This window comes from Mesoplodon densirostris, chromosome 1, assembly GCF_025265405.1.
Source record: "Mesoplodon densirostris isolate mMesDen1 chromosome 1, mMesDen1 primary haplotype, whole genome shotgun sequence".
NCBI lineage: Eukaryota > Metazoa > Chordata > Mammalia > Artiodactyla > Ziphiidae > Mesoplodon > Mesoplodon densirostris.
Window position 1 is genome coordinate 104,228,881 of NC_082661.1, and position 22,412 is coordinate 104,251,292.

At 55.1% G+C, this 22,412-nt stretch overlaps 1 protein-coding gene across 1 annotated transcript in view; it reads right to left on the reverse strand.

The window, feature by feature from the left end:
- The window catches only part of ABLIM2 (actin binding LIM protein family member 2), a 115,035-nt gene that overhangs the window by 87,082 nt on the left and 5,541 nt on the right, over positions 1-22,412 (reverse strand). The window contains exons 6-8 of the mRNA XM_060096575.1: positions 16,384-16,567; positions 9,701-9,816; positions 2,736-2,862 (exon numbers count right to left, since the gene is read on the reverse strand). Coding sequence (XP_059952558.1) covers positions 2,736-2,862; positions 9,701-9,816; positions 16,384-16,567 — 427 coding nt within the window. The remainder of the gene's footprint in view (positions 1-2,735; positions 2,863-9,700; positions 9,817-16,383; positions 16,568-22,412) is intronic.

Sequence of the window (22,412 nt, forward strand, 5' to 3'; positions counted from 1 at the left end):
CGCCTGCCCAGGGGGCGAGCGAGGGCTGGTGGAGGGCTCCAAAGGCTGAGCCCAAGGAATCAAAGCTGCATCTGGGAAATAAACGACGTTTCCGCAGACGTGGCTCTTCCTTCCAGTTCATTCTATCCGATGTTTAACATCCGGGGTGGGAAATAGTCTATTTACCCATCGGGTGGCTTCCTGTTCGTTCTGAAAGGGGTCTGGGGTGCTGGAGAAAAACGTGAGCCGACAAGGGGCTGTGACAAAGCCACCCACGTTGGAGACCAGGTCTGAGGGTGACAAGATGCCAAGTGGCAGGTGTGCCTTGGGACCGACCCTCACCCTCCTGGGAGTGGCTGGGAGCTTCCTGCTCTCGAAACCCGAGGGGCGAGGGGCATCAGGCTGCGCAGGAAGGAGCGATGCGTCCGTGTTCCCCGCGCACAGCAATGGCGGGCGTAACTACGCGCCACACGCGTGGCTTGTGGCTTTGGGAGATTGGGACGAGCGGGACACCCTCGTGGGTGCTGCTCCTGAATATCTGGGCAGCCGTGGGTGGGCTGCTTTAATGCTGAGCCCCCTTCACTGAACTGTACGGAGACAGCTGGTTTGTAGGTGCTGGATGGAAGACAACGCAGGCACAAGGCCTGGACAGTATCTGGCCTGCAGTCGGAGCTCATTAATTATCATTACGGGGTCAACACCATGGGACGGGTGGCAGTGACGATGTTGTAGGTGGTGCCAGTGCTCCCTGCTGGGCAGCGGTGAGTGAACAGGCTTGCACTCAAATGCCCAGTCCCAGCTGTCACTTAACCTCTCTGGGCCTCAGCTTCCTGGCTGTAAAGTGGGATTGATAAGAGCAAGGTCTAAGGAAGACAAGGTATGGCCGGCGCCTGGCACTCGGTGGCTGAGGCCATTGTCATTGTCATAGCCAACTGGGGCTGTCCCCCTGGCCCCAGGTCCAGCCCAATGGGACTTGGATGTGGAGGCGACTGGCATGGCGGGTGCAGGGTCGGGGGCGTTACTCTGGTGCATCATCCCCTGCCCCCAACCCCACACTGCTGAAGTTGCCGTGTTAGCCCCAGTTTGGTTTTGATTTTTGCTCAGCTGCTAAGAGAAGGTGAGATTTCTCAAGCTGTTGGGAGACTGCAGCTAGTGGCGCCCTCTTTTCCTCAAAGCTCGGGACCTAGTCTGGGTCACACAGATGCCGGCAGGAGGGGTGAGGTCCCGGTGTTTCTCTGCAGCCTCAGAAATGAAGCAGCCCTTCCTTCCACAGGGGAGTGGACATGTATATTGGGCCCTTAGGGTCCACCTTCAAATGCCCTGACCTCAGGGCCCTGACCTCTCCCCAAAAAATGCTGTACATGCAGCAAATCCAGGAGGTTCAAAGATAACGTCTCCATGGCAACACCACCACGCCCTCATCATGAATTCCGGGCTGTTCCGGAGGCTGCTAAGTAACACACACGCTGTGTGGGTGAGAGGGGCTGCAGCGCTCTGGGGGCTGGGCGTCATTTTGTTTTATTTTAAGTGCTCTGTTCCCAAGGCTGCCTTGGCGTGTCACTCACCCCTTCCCTTTACTATGACAGAGGCAACAGGTCCTGGCCCAAGCGGCCAGAAACCCCCCCAGCCTGACCCAGCCTGGACAGAGGCTCATCTTGGTGTGGGGCCTCTCACTGGCAATGTTTGATTTTGAGATAACTGTGGATCCAAACACAGTTGTAAGAAACGGGACAGAGAAACCAGGACGGCCTTCCCCAGGTTTCCCCAAGGCTCACATCTTACAGAATTAGAGTACAAGGTCCACCAGGAAATTGACACTGGCACATGCAGCGACCCGATTCGGATTCCCCCAGTGTACACCCACTCTCGCGTGCACATGTGTGTGCATGCATGTATGTGTGTGTGTTTTATTCTCTGAAGTTTTATTGCATCAGTTTTTTACCCCAGTCAATTCCTGTGATGGTTCTATTCCCTCAGAGCATCAAGAACTAGCATAGTCTTTGATAGAAGTTGCCAAAAAAGCCCCTAACTGGCAGGAGGGAGCCGCTCTGCACTCAGAGAAGCTGCTCCTTCGAGCTCAGCCTGTAACCCTTTCCTCCCCTGTGCTGTCTGGGGGCTCACCTGACTCAAGTTTCCTGATCTCCAGGGATTAGAATGCACCTCCACTCCTGGCCGACCAGCTGCCCCTGCTCAGAGCCCGATCCCCAGAAGCTCCCTTCCCACTGCCTCTGGATAACAGTGCTCCCCCGCACCCCAAACCAGCCATCGCTGCATCCTGAGCACACATCAGGGACCCTGTGTCGGCCAGCGGGAGCTGCCGACGGCCCCGCGGCAGAAGACAGGGCTGTGCTGTTACACCCGTGACACCTGAGCCCGGTCAGCCCTCTCTTCCTCGCTCTGCTGCTGGCCTCAGCTGACGTCCACTTTGCATTCTGCGAGATGCAGGCACCAGCAAGGGGGGCAAATTCCAGGGGCGAGGGTGACACCAGGGGCGGTGCGGGGAGGTGTTTTACAAGGTCAAAGGTGGGAGCGCTGACGTCTCTGTCCCAGTGAACAGAAACGGCATGGGAGTCTCTGCAAACCACACTGAGGAAGCAAGGCTGGTAGGGAGAGGGGCCCGGCCAGGGCTCTTCCCCTGGCACAGATGATAGGACCTGGCAGGAGGTCAGGAGAAAGGCCGAGCATGCAGGAGGGTGGGCACAGGAAGAGCTCTGCCCCACCCCCAGGTGAAGGGTCAGCGAGCCCCGCCCACTCACTTGCTGATATACTCCGCGTTCAGTTGTTTCCCGCAAGTCTTGCACTTGAAACAGCCCAGATGCCAGTGTTTGTCCAGGGCCACCAGGGACTGGCCGTTTTTGATCTCCACTCCGCAGCCCTTGCAACCTGGAAGAAAGAACGGAGCACAGCCGTCATCCTCGTGGGCGTGGGTGAGAGGAGCAGGGTGGCGGCCCTGCACCGCTGGGACTTCAGACACCACAGGGGCAGTGAGAGCGGGCCGGGGGACGGGACACACGGAACCGTCCAGCTGCGGGCGTTACACGATGGCCGGTGTGAGCGCGCATTGAGCACCGACTGTGTGCAGCCTGGGCCGCGCGCCCGGGATACCAGGATGAACCAGACAGAGGCCCCACCTTCCAGAGATGGGCCTGCGGAAGCAGATGTGGACTTGCACAGGGGCACCCTGCAGTGGGCCCTGCCCCAAGCATGGCCCGGGCAGGAGGGTGCCATGATGGCAGGAGCTCTGGGTGGCCTTGCCTGTCCTGCTCTGTTGGCAGGTGGACTTTGAACCTAATTGTGCCCATCCCCAGGAAAGGTGCCTCTTTAGAGGTTGGAGCCCCGATGCCTGTCCTCCGAGCGCTTGCCTGCTGGGGTGCCCCTCCCAGGAAGCCCTCTGGACCCGGCTTCTGAGCTCCTTCTGTGGTCATCCATGCCACATCCCGGACAGAGGATGCTGACCACCCGCGCTCGTACTCCTGGCCTCAGCCCAGGTTGGAGCTGGGCCCCAGGAAGCGCCTTCATCCCCGGGTGATGGGTGCTCTCCCTCCCATGGCCCCCAGCCTGGTCTGGGCCCCTGGCCGGTCTCCCCCCTGCCCCTCCAGCCACGCCTGTCCCTGCTCAAGCCCCCCTGGGGTCACGGGTGCTCAGTACATGGCCCTGCTGCCTCCCGACCCCTTCAGCCACGGGCAGCCACACCGGGGGCTCCCACAGTCAATGCCACGTGTGCTGAAGGACCAGCGGGTGGAGCAGGCCAGGCGACGTCAGGGGCAGAGACAGGCACACTGCCTGGGGTGTGCGTGTGTGTGAACATGTCTGTATCGAGTACGTATACGTGTGTCTTATGTGCATGTGTTGTGTCTGATTATGTGCACTTGTATCTTTGTGACTACATGTCTGTGTGCAAACAAGTATATCTGTATGTGACTGTGTGCAGGGGTGTGTGTGCATGAGTGTATCTATGTATGCGTGTGTTAGTGCCTGTGTGTGTGATGTGTCGTGTGTATGCATGAGTGTATGTCTCTGTGTGAATGTGTGCCCCTGCGTGAGTCTATTTGTGTGTGTCTGTGTAAGTGTGTCTGTGTCTGTGCATAAATGTGTGTATGTCTGTATGTAGGTCTATCCGTCTCTGCGTGTGTCTGTGTGTGGCTGCATGTGTGTGTCTCTATGTGTCTTGTCTGTCTGTGTGTGCCTAGTATGTCCGTGTGTATCTGTGTGTGTCAGGGACATGACAAGGGTGGGGCCTTGGGGATCCCAAAGGGCCCTGCTGAGCAGAGGCGAGCAGGGGGTGCCCTGAGGGACTCAGCAGCTCCCGGGCTCAGCCAGGCAGGGACCCCCCTACCCTAGATGAAAGAATGAGGCCCAAGGTCCAGCAGCCTGGCTCCAATCCTGGCCCTACTTCTCGGGGTCACACTGGACAAGCCTCTTTCCTCTCCATGTGGAGCCCTGTTTCCAGCCGGGGGGTGGGGTGGGGCAGTCACATTCAGCGACAGATCTCATATGAAGACAGCAGAGCCTGCACATCTAGGTGCTGATGCTGCCGGGACACGCCCGACGCACCGTGGGCTCTCCAGACTCTGCTCTGACAGGGATTTGCTCTCCTTCTGGGCAGAGCCCACCATCACGTTATCTTTAAGAATAAAAAATATTTAATATCTACAGAACTGTTGGTCAAACTCTAGATTTCTTAATTTACCACACTGTCAAATCCACTGGCAACTTTGGAAAAGACCTGAAGAACAGGCTCAAACCCCAAGGTCCAGGGCTGGGAGGGAAGAGGGGACCTCCCAGCCATCTCAGGATCCTGGAGCCCAGCCAGGCTGGCGGCGGAGAAAAGCTCAGTGAACGAACGCCTGAATGCATCAGAGCCAAGAGGAAGCTCCCTCCTCAAGTTCAGGAGGCATCAAGACCCCTCCCCTCCCGCCCCCTCAGTCCATCCCCAGCAGAGCAGGGCCGACACCACCTTCCAGTGCTGGATCCGTGCAGCTTTGACTCTGGGCCCTCACCTAGCGGGTGACCGCGGGCACACATGGTACGCTCTGTGCCAGCACCTCTCGACCAGGGCCATTTTGCTCCCGGGGGCTTTTGGCCGTGTCTGGAGACAATTCTGGTCCTCCCAACTGGGCGTGGAAGGTGGGGGTTGTGCCCCAGGGGCCTGGAGGCCAGGAGTGCTGCTCAACACCCTCCAGGGCACAGGTTGGCCCCCACCACAAAGAATCGTCAGGCCCCAAATGTCAACAGCGCTGAAGTCGAGAAAGCCTGCTCGGAGCCTCGGTCCAGGTCTTCGTAGACGGGCAAAGCAAAGGAGCATCCCAGACCACGCTGGGCCTGGGGAGAGGCAGGGCACGGCAGTGGCTGGAAACATGGACCTTGGAGCCAGGCTGCCCCCGCCAGCTGTGTGATGATGACCGAGTCACTTCACGTCTCTGTGCCCACTAAGACAGGGACGCATTTTATAGGGGTAGTAACGGTACCAGCCTCACGCAGCTGTCATGAGCTATAACAGAGACAGGCCTGTGGTATGAAGGACGCGTTTGAGGAATGAATAAGCGCACGTGAGCCAAAGGCTCGAACTATCACCGCTGTTGTCTCGAGGGGGATACCTTGTGAGGGGCCGATTCCCTGTGGGAAGCCCCCCGCTCTGCCCCTTCCTGTATCAGCAGTGTGCCCTCCCCCAGGGCAGGGTCCAAGGCTCCAGGCAAATGTGCCACCTGCAGCCGAGGGGGGACGTGGCCCACACCTCCACACCGCCTCCTTGTCCCCATCGACTCGGGGTAGTCTCACTAATAGTGAGCCGTGAACGTAGAGGCCAGAGCCAGGTGCGAGGACTGTTGTCATGGAAACGGCAATCATCATTTTCTAAACACATCTGGAGCTCAGCATAGCTTCGCAGGGCTTTGCAAATGACAGGTGAATCTTCTGTGATGAATCCGCTCGACAACAGCTGTCAATGCGCAGCCGTCCTTGTGGGAGTGTGCCCCCACTGCCTGGGGGCAGAAGGGAGACACACTTTGGCCTGGAAGGGTCAAAGCCTGCCATCCACTCGCCCTCGCGCCCTGGGCCTGGCTCTGCCATCACAGCAACAGGATGGACCTGGGCCCCTTCCCCAGCATGACCCTTCTAGAACCTTCCAAAAAGTCTCCTTGTTTCCCCTCAAGTGCCCCCTCCTCTAGCAGACGTGGTCATGGGTTCAAAGGCCCAGCTCTGCCACTAACGCGCATGGGACCCAGGACGTGTCAGGTGCCTCTCTGAGCCCCAGCTGTGGACTTGGGGTGGGAGTGGGGTGCAGGATCAGACTCCCTCGCCCACTGTCCTCCTCAGATCTGACTGGGAGTGGAGGGGGGTCTGGGTCGAATCTGAGATTGACCTTTGATGACAAGGAACCGACTGGGTTCCAACTTTAAAATGCCTGAGACGTTACAGGCTTGGCTTGCGATTTCTCTAAGGAGCCCGGGCCAAGCAGGAGGGGCTGTGAGCATCTGCTGGGAGAGATAAAAAAGGTTCAAGTGCATCCCACCCCCTGGGCTCTGCACTGAACTGGCGACTCAACCCCCTGACTGCAACGCGGTGGCTGGGGGGCGGGGAGTGGCGGCCAGGAGGGACATTGGTTCCTGGGGGCTACAGCACCCTACAAGGCAGATGCACCCCACAAGGCAGCCCGTGTGCCTGCTCCCCCCATGGGGCCCAGCCCCTCCTCATCTTTCTACGTCATCCCCTCATTTAACCTCAGCCTTGCCACAAGAAAGGCTCACCCCATTTCCAGAAGGGGGACTGGGGCTCTGATCCCGTCACCCAACCCTGAGCACATGGACAGTGCAACCCCACGCGGGTGGAAGACACAGAGGCTCCAAGGGCCACAGCCCAGGTAGTGGGGATGTACGTCGGAAGGCCTGAGGACCCACACCATCCCCAGGACGGCCCCTCATCGGCACACAGCCAGGAGAGGCCTTGGATGTCAGGGCCCTGCCCCTTCCCTCCCGACTCTGGTGGGCCTCCTGATCCTGGCTCCGAGTGTGATCCCAGGTTCCGGGTGTGACTCCATCCTGGCTGGGCTGGGCCCCAGCAGGTGGAGCTGAGCCCAAGAACGGGCCACGGGGGCTCCTCAGCTTGGACAGGGCTGCCCCGGTCCAAGGCCCCACATTCCCAGCTCCTGGCTGCTGCCACACCAGGCTGCCCCTCCGGGCCACCGCCCACACCCACTGCTGACCCCATATCCACTCCCAAGGCCTGGAGAGGGGACACAGCGTGCCCAGGGCACCCAGGTGGCGAGTAGTGGGGTCTATTCCTCACAGCCGGGCTCAGAGCTGCACCCTGATTGGAGTGGCGCTGGGCCTCTCTGAGGGCTGCCCTGTGACCAGCTCCAACCAGCAACCGGTTCAGAGCTGGAGAGCCCGGGAGGAGCCTGGAAAAGGGGAGCCTGGATGGGCGCCCAGTGGGCTCTCCAGGAGGAGACCCTCCCCCCAGGGCAGTCGGGGAGGCAGTCCAGGGCAGAAGCAGCACGGAAAGCTCAGGTGCAGCGGAGGAGCTGGCCACGCAGAAGGAGTAGTGCACCACCCCAACCCGGGGAAGGCGTGGGCATCCAGCAAGAAGCACTGATCCTGTTACTAGGCAACAGACTCAGGCCAATGAGGGAAGCTCAGGTCCCTGGGACCAAGCCTGACTTCCACGGGAGCAGCCGGCCACTCTCCGCTTCCCCCAGGGAAGGTGGCCCCCAAAGGTGGCCATCTGCAGCTTTCCACCCTATGCAAAAAGGGCTGTGTCCCTCCCCCAGCTGCCACCACCTGCAGGGCAGACCACGTTGCTCAGGCTCACATTCCTAGCAGGCTCCCAAGCCACCTCGGCACTACCTCCCTCAACAGCCATCTATGGCTCCTTGTTGCCTCCAGGATGCAGCTGGAGCTCCCTGGCATGGCTTTGCCGCCTGGTTTCTTCACTTCCATTCCCTGCTCCCACACAGCACCCCCCTTGTCCACTCACATGGGGGTGGCAGTTGGGCCCAGCTCATGCAGTGCCCTTCCCTCAATGCCTATTTAACGAAAACCTGTGTTTTAGGTTTCAGAACAAAGGCCATCTCTTCAGAAAGCCCCTGGTCACATTAGGTCAGGCTCCCCTGCTTTGGACTTTAAAGGACTTGGCTCAAACCTCAGCCCCACTCCTCCCTAGCTGGACACTGGGCACCCAGCACTTCCCCTGCTCTCCACCAGGCTCAGGGCACTTATGCTCCTGCAGAAAGAGGGAGGGACTCCTGCCTGGCCAGGCTGCTCTGGGGACAAAAGGAGGTGGGAGCTGGGAAGACAATGCAGACATCCACCCAGAAGCCAAGAGCTGGTGATGAATGTTTAATGCCTTCTAGGCACAGAAATGGTTCTAAGCCGGGGATTATCACCATGGACTGGGAGAAGGGATAGGTTATAGAAGGGGTAGGTTATAGACCCATCTGGGGGTGAGGGCAGCATTTGTTCTTTGAAAACACAAATTTGATATTTTAAAATAAATTTCCATTTGGAGAGGGCAGCCTTTCTGCCCATGACATTTTAAAAAATCTCAGACAATGAGTCTGTGATTGGGCATATTTCCCTTTTTACTTTGGCTGCCAGGAAGCTCTGGACAAACTCTTCAAACTAATCCCCGCCTTTTCAAATTCTGCTGTAGTTTTTGATTACTATTTCAGCCTTAATGATAATAGGGCTGTTTGTTGAAGTAAATTCTCAAAAATTTAATCAATCCAGACCTCAGCTGGAGAGAAAGTTTTGAGTGGAGAACTCTCCTAGCAGACCCCAAAGCAACAGCCTCACCAACTGCGACTGCTGTGAGCTTGCCTCCCCAAGGGATGAAGGCTTCGCCTCATTTCCCAGATAAAATTATTACCAGTCCCTGAAGCCAACACTCGGCTCCTGGGAGGACGTGCAGTCTCCTCTGTACAGACTTTCAGTGTCGCGGACAAGGAGGCGGGAGAGGACAGGAGAGTGAGGAGAGCCAGGGGCTGGCTCTGGAAGTCAATACAAACCCCTCCTATGTCCCAGGACACGTGGCCCTGGCACTGGGGACACCACAGCCACCTTGCACACAGGGTGGGCTCTGAACACCCCGTTTCTGCAGTGGGAGCCTGGTGGGAGCAGTCTTGGGTCGCTGGGCTCCCTTCCCGTCCCTGTGTCCCATCTCTGGTCCCGGAAGAGCCACCCACAGGGAAAGGCCAGCGCCTTTCTGCTCCCGCCTCGCTCTCCGCCCCACATCCACAAGCTCCTGACGTGCCCCTGCTACTGGTTCTTTTTCACTAACAACCTCCTTCTTCATTCAAGAAGCATGTATTGAGCACCCACTGCATACGCACCCTGGCCCAGCTCCCAGGGGTCGGAGCAGATAATCCAAGAGCCCCAGACCACAGGAGCCCAGAGGTCACTGTTCTCCTCATGGCTCTCCCAAAGGGCTCCGGGATGCTCTGGAAATAACTGTGGGGGGCTGAGTGTGGGTGCTGGAGGGAGAGGGCCAGAAGGAGGCCAGAAGGCTTCCTGGAGGAGGTGGGCTAGAGCCGGGCTGAAAGATGGAGGAGAGGGCACAGGTAGAGCAAAGGCTTAGAGGCAGGAGTACCCCGGAGACGCCTGGCCTTGGCTCCCTTCGCTGTGCCCACCCACAGTCATTCACTCCACTCCTTCTGGTCCCAGTGTTGTCAGGCTTGCCACCCAGCACTGCCAAGCCCCCTCCACCACGCCGCTCTGCGTCCACTTACTCCAGAGGCCCTGGGACAGGGGCACGCTGCTGCCCGCCGATGTGGGCAGGGAGCACTTCTGGCACATGCATTCCTTGCCGTTGAAGGTCACTCGGTCCCCGGGCGGGAAGGGCAACCTGAAATAAGACAGCGCATTACCAGCCAGGACCACCTCCTGGCTCTTCTCCTGGGTGGGGGGAGCCCCATCCTAGACACCATGCCGTCACCTCCCCAGGGACCACAGGCCCAGGACGCTGGGTGTCTGCATGCAGGCGCTGCCGTGGCCCCGCTGGGTGACCTCAGGCTGGTCACTGACATTTTAGCCTTAGTTTCCCCGTCGGCACCGGCAGGCAGAATCACGGTGCAGTGGGCCGGAGCAGTGGGGGCCAGCCAGTGCTTGCACATGGCCATCAACTGGGCAGTCTCAGCCATTGGCCTCCTCCATCCAACCTTGCCTCCTCTGACCGCCCAGGATGCTTTGTCAGTTCAATATCCTCATGGCAACAGCACCGTTTACTGAGCACCTACTAGGTGCCAGGCCAGGTTCTATGACAGATTCCTTAATGCCTGCCTCATCTATCACCTTTAAGATGCTTGCCCAGGTTGGTCTTTGCTTCATTTTTCTCTATGGGTGAGAAAATTGAAGTTCAGAGAGGATAGTTGACTTTTCCAAGGCCACACGGCTGCTGCCTGTCAGAACCAGACTCAAACCAAGACCTGTCTGGCTCCAAAGCGCCGTGATTTGCCTACCTGGGTCTCTCAGAAAGCAGTGCTGCTATGCAAGACTGTATGCTGGATTCCGTCTTTAAAGTCTGGCATTTTGTTCATGGATTTTTTTTTGCATTAATTTCAATTTTTAAAATATCACATTAAAGTATCATTTACCTTGATCATTTTTTTGGCCTCCCCTTAAACTCTGCATCCAAAGCGAGTAACCCACTGGCCGCACCCTAGTCCCAGCCCTGGGGCAAGGTGAAGTTATGGCCCTGGGCTGCCCAAGCGAGGCCGGTGGGGGCAGCAGAGCCGGCCCACCTGCTTCAGCCCCGGAACTTCCCCTCTGGTGACAGAGGTGGATCGGGTGCCTGCCTCTGGTGAGCTAGGGTCTGGCCACCTACTGCCACTGGGCCACTTCCTCCCCCAGTTCAGCCGGGCAAGAGAACCTGAGCCCTGCGGGCAGCAGTCTCTGAATTATCTGGACCAGGGCATGCCCCGTCCTCTGGCTTAAGCCTTTGTCGTGCCCCCTGCCTCCTTCGGGACTGGACAATGCCAGGCAAAGCCAGGTGCTCGACATGTCACTGTCAGTGAATGAATGAGCAAGTAAGTGAACACGTCAATAACTGAAGGTCCCCCTGGAGGCCTAGCTTAGCCGCCTTCCCCTGCAGGGCCTCCTCTCGGAGCCTGCCTGGGTCACGCCGGCTCCAGTCCAGCCCCGACTCTGTGACCAGAAGAGCTTTCTGACCCATGAGGCTGCCAAGCTTTGCCGTGAAAAAGCCCCGCCATGGCCCCCCACTTTGTGGGGCTGGCGTTCAGGGCCCTAGGTGGAATCAGCAGGTGTGTTCTTGGGCCCCAGCCAGCCAGTCTCGGCTCTTAGGGACCAAGGACATATATAAGCTGAGCTGGCCCCCGTCCCAAGACTTGCAAGATGGTCCTGCCGCTCTCCATCCTTCAGCTGCCCTGGCAGCTATCTGACGCCGTGCACTGCATCATGCGTAGTTAGTGCTGGGGTCTACCTCTCTCCCGCTTGCTGTCTTGCAGCCGCCTTGGTAATGGCGGGTCTTGGGCCACAGCGGGTGTCCCTTGCCATCCCTGGATGCACTCAGAGAGAATCTCTGGCTGTGTAACCCAGAGCAAGCTGCTTAACCTCTCCGAGTTCCTGTTTCTCACTTGTAAAGTGGGACTAAGAACATCTGTGTCTCAGGGCTGTTGTTCATCCATCCATGCATCTGACCTATAGCATGGAAAGCTCTAGCATTATGCCTGGGGCCCAGGAGGGGCTGAATGAATGGTAGCTATTATTTTATTAATTCAACTTCATTGAAGTATATTTTGACAAATGTACACACTCATGTAACCAGGACCACAGTCATGGTATGGGACATTTTTGTCCACTGTAAAAAGCCTGCTGTGACCGTCCACACTCATCCCCCACCCCGGCCCCAGGCGGCTATGATCGGCATTCTGTCCCATGGATCAGACTTGATTTTCTGGAACTGCATATAAATGGAAATCACACAGTATGCAGTCTTTGATGTCTTGTTCTGCTGCATGTTTTTGAGATTCACTCACACGGCTGCACACACCACTGGTTTGTTCTTTTTGATTGTCAAATGCTGCTCCTTTGCACAGATGAGCTGTTCATGTCCAAGGACATTTGAATTCTTTCCAGTTTGGAACTGTTACAAATAAAGGTGCTAAGAACGTTTGCTGACAAGTCTGTGTGGACGTGTGCTTTTGCTTCTCCTGGGTAAATACCTAGGAGTGGAATTGCCGGGCCATGTGCTAACTGTGTATCTAACTTTACAAGAAACTGCCAAACTGCTTTCTGTAGAGGTTGTACCGCTTTGCCTTCCCACCAGAGACGTGTGACAGTTCCTTTCACTCTGTATCCTCACCAACACTTGACACTATCCATCTTCTTACTGTGAGTCATTCTAGAGGACATTGGATGGTATTTCAACAAGTTTTAATTGGAATTCCCCGATGACTAGCGATGTTAATTGTTTCATTTGTTTATTGGTCATTTACATACATTTTTGTGGAGTATCTGCTAAACTCCTTTGCACATTTTTTTTTCTTTTTTTGCGGTACGTGGGCCTCTCACTGTTGTGGCCTCTCCCGTTGCAGAGCACAGGCTCCGGACGTGCAGGCTCAGCGGCCATGGCTCACAGGCCCAGCCGCTCCACGGCATGTGGGATCTTCCCGCACCGGGGCACGAACCCATGTCCCCTGCATCAGCAGTTGGACTCTCAACCACTGCGCCACCAGGGAAGCCCCTTTGCTCATTTTTAATAGTTTTTTTGGTCTTCTTATTATTGAGTTGTAGAAGTTCTTTATATATTGTAGATACCTGTGTTTCACCAGATATATGTCCTCTATTAAGCTGATGCCTTGCTTTTTCATTTTCTTGAGATCTTTTGATATTATTTTTCTTCACTTTTCTATAGTGCGGGTCTGCTGGCAACAAATCCTCTTAGCTTTTGTGTGTCTGCAAAAGTGTTTTGCCTTCATTTTGTGTATGTGACAGCTTTACTGACATTATTTTATTCACATGTTCTATAACATTCACATACCATTCAATGTGTGCAGTTCAATGGTTTTTAGTGTATTCAGAGTTGTGAATACACAATCAAATCCCCGCAATCAATTTGAGGACATTTTTCATCACCCCAAAAAGAAATGCAATACCATTTGGCAGTCATGCCTTCATTTCTGAAAGTTTTTTTGTGGGGGAGGCTTGGTATAGAATTGTTTGATAGATTTTTTTCTTTCAGCTCTTTAAAGATGATGTTCTATCATCTTCTGGTGCACATTGTTTCAGATGAGAAGTCTGTAGTCATTCTTCTGTTCCATTTTACATACTGGGTTGTTTTGTTCCCCACTTACTGCTTTTAAGATTTTCTTCTTATTACTGTCACTCAGAAGTTTGATTATGATGAAGTTGGTAGGTTTTTGCTGTGTTTATTCTGCTTGGGATTCACTGAGATGAGTTTATAGTTTTCACCAAATTTGGACATTTTCCAGCCATTATTTCTTCAAAAATTTTCAGTCTTCCCCGCTCCCAATCTAGACAGAAAAATTTATATCCACAGATCGCTGAGTCTCTTTTCATATTTTTCAGTCCTTTTTCCTGTCATTGCTTTAGTTTGAATAGTTTCTATTGTTATGTTTTCAGGTTCACCCATCTTTTCCTCTATAATATATAATCTACTGCTAATTCCTTTCAGGGAATTTTTTATTTCAGAAATTTCAATTTTCATTTCTATAATTTCCATTTGGTTTCTTTTCATGTCTTCTATAATGCTCCTACTTATGTTCATGTTTTCCTCTGAATATTTAAATATATTTACATCAGCTGTTTTAAAGTCATCGTCTGCTAGTTTCACCATTGATCTCTTTTCTGGGTCTGTTGCTATTGACTGATTTTTCTTCCGGCCCTGGGTCACGTTTTCCAGCTTCTTCTTATGACCAGTCACATTTGATGGGTGTTGGACATTGTCAATTTTATGTTGTTGAGGGCTGGGTTTTCTTCTCTTTCTACAAAGAGTGTTATACTTTACTTTGGCAGGCAGTTAGCTCACTTGCAGACCAGCGTGATCTCTTTGAGGCTTGTTCTTGAACTTTGAGCAGGTTTATGCCTTCACTCTAGGGCAATTTCAGTTCCACTAATAAGGCATGATGCTTTTGGTGTCCCCACTGCATGCCTGGGTGTTCCACAAGGATCTCCACCTGGCCAGAACTTGAATGTCTCCCAGCCCTGGGAATGATTAGCTTACGGCAACCTGGTCATTTTTTGCCCAACCTTGTGAAATTTCCTGTCTACATGGCTCCGTATTTAGTCCAAGAGTCAAAGGCACCTCTATGCAGCTCTCCTGATGTCTCGTTGTGCATAGCTCTCTCCCCTCTGCTATGCTGTTCTGCCTCTCACATCACTGTCTCTTAACTTGGGGAGGATGCCATGCCCTACTTGGTTCCCTTCTTGTCCTCTGGTTTGAGAAACAGCTTCCAGGCAGAAAGCTGGGTGGTCACAGGGGTCCCTTCATTCGTCTTCCTTCTGTTAGTCCTGAGCTGCCTGTGCCCCAGTATCCCAAAACAGTTGTTTTGTATATTTTTTCCAGTTTTCTAGTTTTTTATAGTGGGTGGATAAGTCCAGGCCCAGTGACTCCAGCACGACAGAGCTGTCAGCTATTATTTTTAAAATATAGGATTACAGAGGTGATCTTTCAAACCCACTGTGTTTATGTCACCCCTTGTCTCTAAGCTACGTGCACAGAAATCAAACATGCAGATTATCCTTGGGGGAACCTTGACCCACGCACACTGCAATGACACACAGTGACTCTTCCGTTAGAAATGTCCCTTGTCATTGCTCCTTCCTGGCCCAGCACCTCCTCCCACCCCCACCCCCAACAAAAGCTTCCCTTTCCGCCTAGAGCACGTGCCACAACTACAGAAAACAGCGGTAACAACACTCAACAAGTCCCCTTTCAACTGGGTGTGGTGAGACAGAGAGAACAGACAGAGAATAAACTCTGGGGGTTTCATTCTTTGTTTTCTAGACAGAACATTCCCCCTGGGAGCAATGTGTCTGGGGCTGTGGTGGGTGGGAGGGAGGGAGGGAGGGGGGAGGCAGGATGTCCACGTGGGAGGGCTGCCTGCTGCTGCCCCTAAGCCCCAGAGGTGCAGGGCAGAGAGGGGAGCAGGTGTAGCCTTGCTGCCGGGGCTGAGGATCTCATTCTGTCTCTAGCGGCCATTCACTGGACACCTGCTCCGTGCCAGGCGGCAGGAGGAGTCAGATCCAGTCCCTGCCCACGTGGTGCTCCCGTCAAGCAGCTCCGGGACACAGTGCTAGAGAAGGGTTGTAGGGCCCAGGATGCAGGGGGGCCGCGAGGAGGGAGAGGGAGGGGGCTGCTTTCCCAAGGGAGGCTGGGGGGAGGCAGCTCTTGCTGCACTGCTGTGTCCCCAGATGCTGCACCCGTAGGGTCTGGGCTAATGCAGCTCCAAGTCACCAGAGCCAGCCTGGGGCCTGGCCCACGTAGGTGCTTAGAAAAGCCTGGACGAACGAAGGAATGAATGAACAAAGGAATGAAGGGACTGGAACAGACTGTGAAGCTCCTCTCAGCCAGGCTGGGAGGCTCAGACTTTCTCGTGGAGGCCAGGGGGGTGGCGCGGAGGAGTGACAGGCAGAAGGAAAACAGGGACCCCAGTGTGGAGGCCTTGGCAGGACTGCAGGCAGGTGAGTTCTGGGTCTGAGTAAGGCAGTGGCTGGGCAGATTTTGGAAGTTCATGGGGGGGGACCTGGGAAGACGCCCATGCTTGGGGCTCGTGTGCCTGGTGGGTTGGGCGCCAGTGCTACCTATAGATCAGGGACTTGGGTAGAGAGAGGCGGGGTGCGCAGGTGGGATGTGCCAGGACAGTGGAGGAGAGGGGAGCGGCAGTGGGTGGGCACGGAGAGGCCAAAGTGTGGACACTGCAGGCACCAGTGTGAGAGGAGACAAGGTGGAGGCTGCGGATGGGAGAGGGCTGGTGGGGGAGGGCCGAGAAGGCACAGGCGGGGGGAAAGCACCTCCCCAGAAGCCGTCAGAGGCCTCGTGCTGGCAGCCTCAGAACCCACGGGCCTCTGCATCCCAGAAAGAGGGCTTGGTCCTGTGCTGCGGGCAAGGGGTGGGGGCCTGCAAGGTGTGCCTCGGAGCAGGGCCAGGGTCCACCTGCCATCCCTTGGCTGGGTCCCACCTCCCTCCCGGCCATATGAGACAATGGGAGGGAGGGAAGGAGGGAGGGAGGGAGGACGGAGGAGGGAGGAGAGAGGAGGGAGGGAGGGAGGGAGGATGGATGGAGGAGTGAAGAGGGAGGGAGGGAGGAGGGAGGGAGGAGGGAGGGAGGGAGGAGGGTGGGAGGAGGGAGGAGAGAGGAGGGAGGAGAGAGGTGGGAGGAGGGAGAAGGAGGGAGGAGGGCTGGGGAGGAGTGGTTGCAGGTCCCGCACTCACCGGCAGACGGCGCACACGAAGCAGCCGGGGTGGTAGGTCTTGCCCAGCGCCGACACCACCTCCCCCTCGATGAACTGGTCGCAGCTGAAGCAGCGGGTTCCGTACAGTCTCTGGTAGTCCTGGGTGCAGATGTACTCGCCCTGCCGCACGAAGAAGCCGCCCTCGGCCAAGTCACAGCCGCATTCTGGGGACACACGGGAGGGGCCGAGGTAGCAGGTGACCACCAGCTCCCCAGTCCCAACGGGCCCCAGGCGTATCCCTCACTACACACAGGCCTCGGTGCGAACTCAGGGTGGCTCGCTGAACCCTCGGGGGGCCAGCCCCGAAGCACAGACTCCAGCTCCGGCCCCTCAGCCTGGAGATGAGTGGCTTTTCTTGTGGAGGCTTCTAGAAAGGGGCACGGACCCAGGATGAGAAGCAGGCTGTGCTGAGGGGCCAGCCCAGTGCCTCCTCGCCTCCTGAGCCCACCAGGGATGCAGTGCTGATGCCCCATGAGCCCCCCCAAAACCCCGCTCCTCCAGGTGGGCTGTTCTCAGCAGGAAAATAACAGATGGGGGAGGCGGTTCACACCTGAGCACCTACTGCGTGCTAGGCCCTGTTCTGGGTGGGAGGATCCCCTGACCACAGTGAGGCTTCCTGACCCCCCTCCACCCGCCTCCCCCAACATGGACGAGATCAGACCCCCTGCAAAAGGGAGAAAGGCCGGGCACACTCGCACTGACCCCTAATATACCTCCTGCCCCAGGGAGGACCTGGGGGACCGTGCCAGGCGGAGGATGGAGTGCCTGCCCTCAGGACAGGCCCCAGGGCACATGGGAACCGGGCTTGGTTCCAGAGGGAGCAGCCTACGCGCCCAGGTGGCCCCAGCCCCTCCCTACGGAGGCCCAGCCTGCCAGCCCGTCAGGGCGGAGTTTTGGGGGTTGCAGCCCCCTAGCCAGAGCCTTGAAATACCATGTAGCCCATCTTTGAATCAACGCCTAAAAATTTTCATCAAAACTTTAACTGATTGCAGAGGACGTACTTTCTGGTGAACTCTAAGTATTGGCATCTTTAAATTTAACTAGCAGATCGTAGATGCCAAAGCAAGACCACCGACCTCTGTTTAAAAAACCCAAAGACAGGCTCTGAGTAAAAGCAGGCATTTCACCTTGTTCCTCTTTTGCTAGGAAAGCCTATTTTCATCTCTTTCCCCACAGAGCTGCATGCACATGTGACGTGTTCTAGAGATGGAAAGCGCCTATGGTTCTCTGCAACAAAAATCCCTCAGTCTACGTGGAAATTGATTTATTAGGAATTTCTTATGGTCACAAGGCTCTAAATATTTAATAGCTTATTCTGGATAGGATTGTTATGACAGCTACCAGTATAAAGCTATCAAAACAACACATATGTTGTAAATTTTGGTAAATTATTATTACGTGGATAGAGGACAAGCTTTTCACAGTGCAGCTCTTGATGACACGGATGGTGGTGGTCGAGGGGAGTTCCTGGTGTCTGGTCAAGGGAGCCCCGACTTTTAAACTCCACCTTGGTTGGTGCCCTGGGGGATCGGAAGGCGAGGGCAGCCGAGCAGCCTTCCTCCACTGCAGGTGGCTTCTCAGGCTGGTCAGTTTGGGAAGAGCATCTGTGGGAGTCTGAATCTCCAAGGGTCTTGGGGTCCCCGGGGGTCAGGTCTGCTTGGTCTGGTCAGCAGTGCCCTTTCAGCTCATGCACCGGTCAGTGCACACGACCCGGGACCTGGAGGCTCCGGATGGCTCTGCCAGGTGGGACCCACTCAGCTCAGCTCCCACCCCTACACAGGGCGAGGCGGTGGGCCTCTCCCGGGTGTCCCTGTCCCCTCGCCTGGGCCACAGGGCTGCACGTGCTGTTCCCCGGTTACAGCCACCAGAGTGGTTGGAAATCCTTCCTTCCACATCGCCAAGGAGCTGTTGGCTCTTCGGACATAAAGCTGAGCAGCTGAAAGCCCAGACTCCAGGGCTGCCTGGGGGATGCAGGCTCCACTCGTGCACTATGCTATGTGCCCCTGGGCAAGTCCCTGATCTCTCTGGGCCCCCAAGTCCTCATCTAGGCCTACTCAGAGGTGAGAAGGGCAGCACAGAGGCACATCCTATGCTAGTGTGACATAAGTCCCAAGTCGTGCGGGGCCACCATCCAGGCCATCGTTTTACTGACATCACTCACCCAAGGAGGCCCGAAGCCGGTGCCCAGCTCTAAATCCTTCTCTCACCCAGCCCGAGAGTGAAAACCCTTTGTTCAATCTTGTACCACAGGGCTTCCCTGGTGGTGCAGTGGTTAAGAATCCGCCTGCCAATGCAGGGGACACGGGTTCGAGCCCTGGTCCGAGAAGATCCCACATGCCGTGGACAACTAAGCCCGTGCACCACAACTACTGAGCCTGCACTCTAGAGCCCATGAGCCACAACTACTGAAGCCCGTGCGCCTAGAGCCCGTGCTCCACAACAAGAGAAGCCACCGCAATGAGAAGCCCGCGCACCGCAAGGAAGAGTAGGCCCCGCTCAACGCAACTGAAGAAAGCCTGCGTGCAGCAACAAAGACCCAACGCAGCCAAAATAAATACATTTATTTAAAAAAAGAAAATCTTGCACCACAGCGTAGGCCAAGCAGATGTACCCCGACTCGGGAAGAATAGGCTCCCCGAGGCCTCTGTAGGAGAATTAGTGTCTTTTTCAGTAAACGCAGCCTATAACAATTCAGCCCTTGAGTGATGGGCTGGTTCACGGACACCCCTGGCTCTGGTACTTGGCTCATTTTCTTTCTTTTCTTTTTTTAAAGATTTATTATCTATTTATTTATTTATTTAATTCATTTTTGGCTGCGTCGGGTCTTAGTTGCGGCACACAGGATCTTCGTTGAGGTGCGCAGGCTTCTCTCTAGTGGCGTGCGAGCTCCAGGGCTCATTTTCTAATCTTCTTAAAGATATGACGGTCTTGACTGTTCCTCGAAGGAGAAAAATGTGAAGAGGGATACAGTGCCCCACTATAACCTGCATCTACATCACGGAGGCACCAGGAGACTGAATTAAAGCAGCTTTCCTGCCCCGAGAGCCAGGCCCGGCCAATGCCACGTCCTCCCTGCCCCGCCCCAGTCATCTCTGCTACTGACTGGATTGTAGCTGCCTGGGTCCACTAAGGTCAGGGCCAGACAGTAAACCCAGACCTCTGCCTGCTAAAAATAAAGAGTCCAAATTCGTTAATAATTTTTAACATCTTAATCAAGACAATATATTCTCCTTAAATTCCATCTGTCTATCCAAGCAGCCGAGACCCAATGAACGGCACCGAGCAGCTGTGGGTGACCCGGAGCAGCCCGCCCCCCATCTTTGGCGGTCACTGTGGTCATTTCTGAGAAACGGTCGGGAGGGGGCGGGCCATGGTGGGAAGACAATCTGTACCACTTTCTGGAATACCGTTTGGCATCGACTCAAAGGAATGTGAAAACCGCTCCTACCCTTTGACCCAGTCGTCTCTCTCTGGGACTCTATCCCAAGGAACTGACCATGAACGTCCACAGAAGCTTTCTTGCATGGTGTTGGCTGCAGCATCACTACAGTATAATGTAGTAAATAAAAGCTGGGCTTTAGAGACAGGCAGCCTGGGCATGAATGCTTCCTCCTGCTGCTTCCTGGCTGTGTGACCTGGGGCAAGTTACTTAACCTCTCTGAATCTCAGAGTCCTCATCTGTACCAAAGGGTTAACCATACTGATCGCTCATGGTTGTCACAATAAATCAGTGAGATGAGGCGTAGGAAACTGATTAGTCCAGTGCTGGGCTGGAATTGATGTAAACGTTTAACAGCTGAGGAATGGCTAAGTTTGCTGCAGGCCAGGCATCTGAAGGAATCTGGGTATATACTGAAATTGATGTTGAAGGATGTATGATAGGGAGAGGGCTTACACAGTCCCTTAAAGAGAATAAATCGGGACACAAAAGTAAATATACAACAGGACTTCAAATTGAAAAGACTCTTACAAAGGAAAAGATTGGAAGGCTCTCTACCCAAATACGGACGGCAATTCCCCTGGGGTGGTCACCTGAGGGATGCTCTTGTACTGGTGGATGGGAACAGGAGAGAGTGATTGATGTTAAAACACAAAGCAGACCGAGAACCCCAGGGCGTTCCTGTGAGTTGGAGGGAGCTGGCTCAGGGCAGCGTGGTCACTGCCAGCTCAGGTCCTAACCTAACCTCTGCCTCAGATGCTCCATCTGGAAATAACAGGCCCACATCACCGGAGATGCCTTCCTGCCGTGACTTTCCACAATTCTGCCATGTGATCCTGTTTCCATAAATGTCCCTGGAACGCAATTGTTTTGCCCCATTCCCTTGTCACCCCCAGTTGCTAAGACCAGCTCTGGGTGTGGCTCTTCATGGTCCCCATGGGGTTATGTCCTTGTGGACACCCCCACCTGCTGTTACCAAGTTACAGGCAGAGCTGGTGGCCTCTTCCCCCAACACACACACACACACACACACACACACACACACACACACACACACACACGAGGCTTCCGTCCCTCCTGTTTCCTTCGCTCTTTCTGAAATCATGAGCGTGCTCAGTCCTGCTGCCACACAGATCAGAAAAGGCCTGCTTTCCTGAGGTCACACATGGTTGTGGCCTCATCTTTTCATCATTTCAGAATCGGGGCCCTTGTTTTCAAGGCACCACGACCAGGGCTACAAAAGATCCTGGTTGAAAACAAATGTTCTAGGGACTTCCCTGGCAGTCAAGTGGTTAAGACTCTGCGCTTCCGCTGCAGGGGGCGCCGGTTCAATCCCTGCTCGGGGGAAGTAAGATCCTGTATGCTGCGTGGTGCGGCCCCCCTGCCACAAAAGTTCTAAAAGCGCAGAACTCCACTACACATAAAAGGTTAAGAGAACCAGATTTGTTTTTCTGTGCAAATTTCAGTTGTAGCAATGGTAACAGATTTCATTTTTTCTTGAGGATGTACTATGTGCTGGATGTTCGCTATGTTTTTGTCTTACACAGATTCCCATTTTGTATCGTGAAACTAGAGCTGGCTGGATTTCAAGACAATCCAGAAGCAGATGCCCCCTCACACTCTCGTCCAAGCTGCCATGGTCTCAGGCTGGGGTCCAGGCCCTTCTCCCCACCCTGCCCTGGCCTCCCCTCATCAGCACAGCACCCAGTGGTCCATGAAACTAAAATGGACAGGATCCTCCTGTGTTCTTTCTCCCGTGGTGTCCGAGCCCAGGTCCTCACGAGGACCCCCTTTCCCCCAGCCTTCCCCCACTCCCCCTCCTCACGCTACTCCAGACACACAGGCCTCGTGCTGTCTCGGAACCTGCCAGGCACACTTCCCTGCTTCAGTGTCACTGCACTGGCTGCTCTCTCTGGCTGCAATGCTCTTCCCTCACCTCCTTCAAGTCTTCAAGCAAAGGTCACCTCCTCCACGAAGCCTGCCCTGATTACCCAATTTAAAATAGTAACTCCCCAGCAATCCCAGCCCTGTCTTTATCTTGCTCTTTGTCTTCCCCTTCCTAGCACTTCACTTTCAGCATATGATGAAATTTGCTTGTTTATTCTATCTAGTGCTTATTGTCTGTCTCCCTGCCCTAGAATGTGATCTCCACTAGGACAAGGATGTCTGTTTTGTTCATGGATGCATCCCAAGCACCCAGAACACTTCCCAGCACAGAGTATGTGCCTAATCGGGTTGTTGAATGGAAACTGAGGCTAAGAAACATGTCTAAGATCCACATGAGCTGGGGGTAGAAGAGGTAGGAATTGAACCCAGACCTTCTGGCATCAAAGCCCAAGCTTGAGGCAGCCAAGATGGTCTGGAGAATTATGTGATTTCTTTCACAGATTTTCAGGTTTACGTAAACCAAGGCACATCAAGCCAGTCCCTGGGTGGCGGGAACCCAACACATCGGGATCTCTTGGATCAGAATTAGACACAGTTGTCTTCTGGGCTAACAGATCCTGCTTCGGTTGGCCTGGCAACACACCCACCCAGGGATGAACATGGCTAGAGTCAGTCAGTCCCCA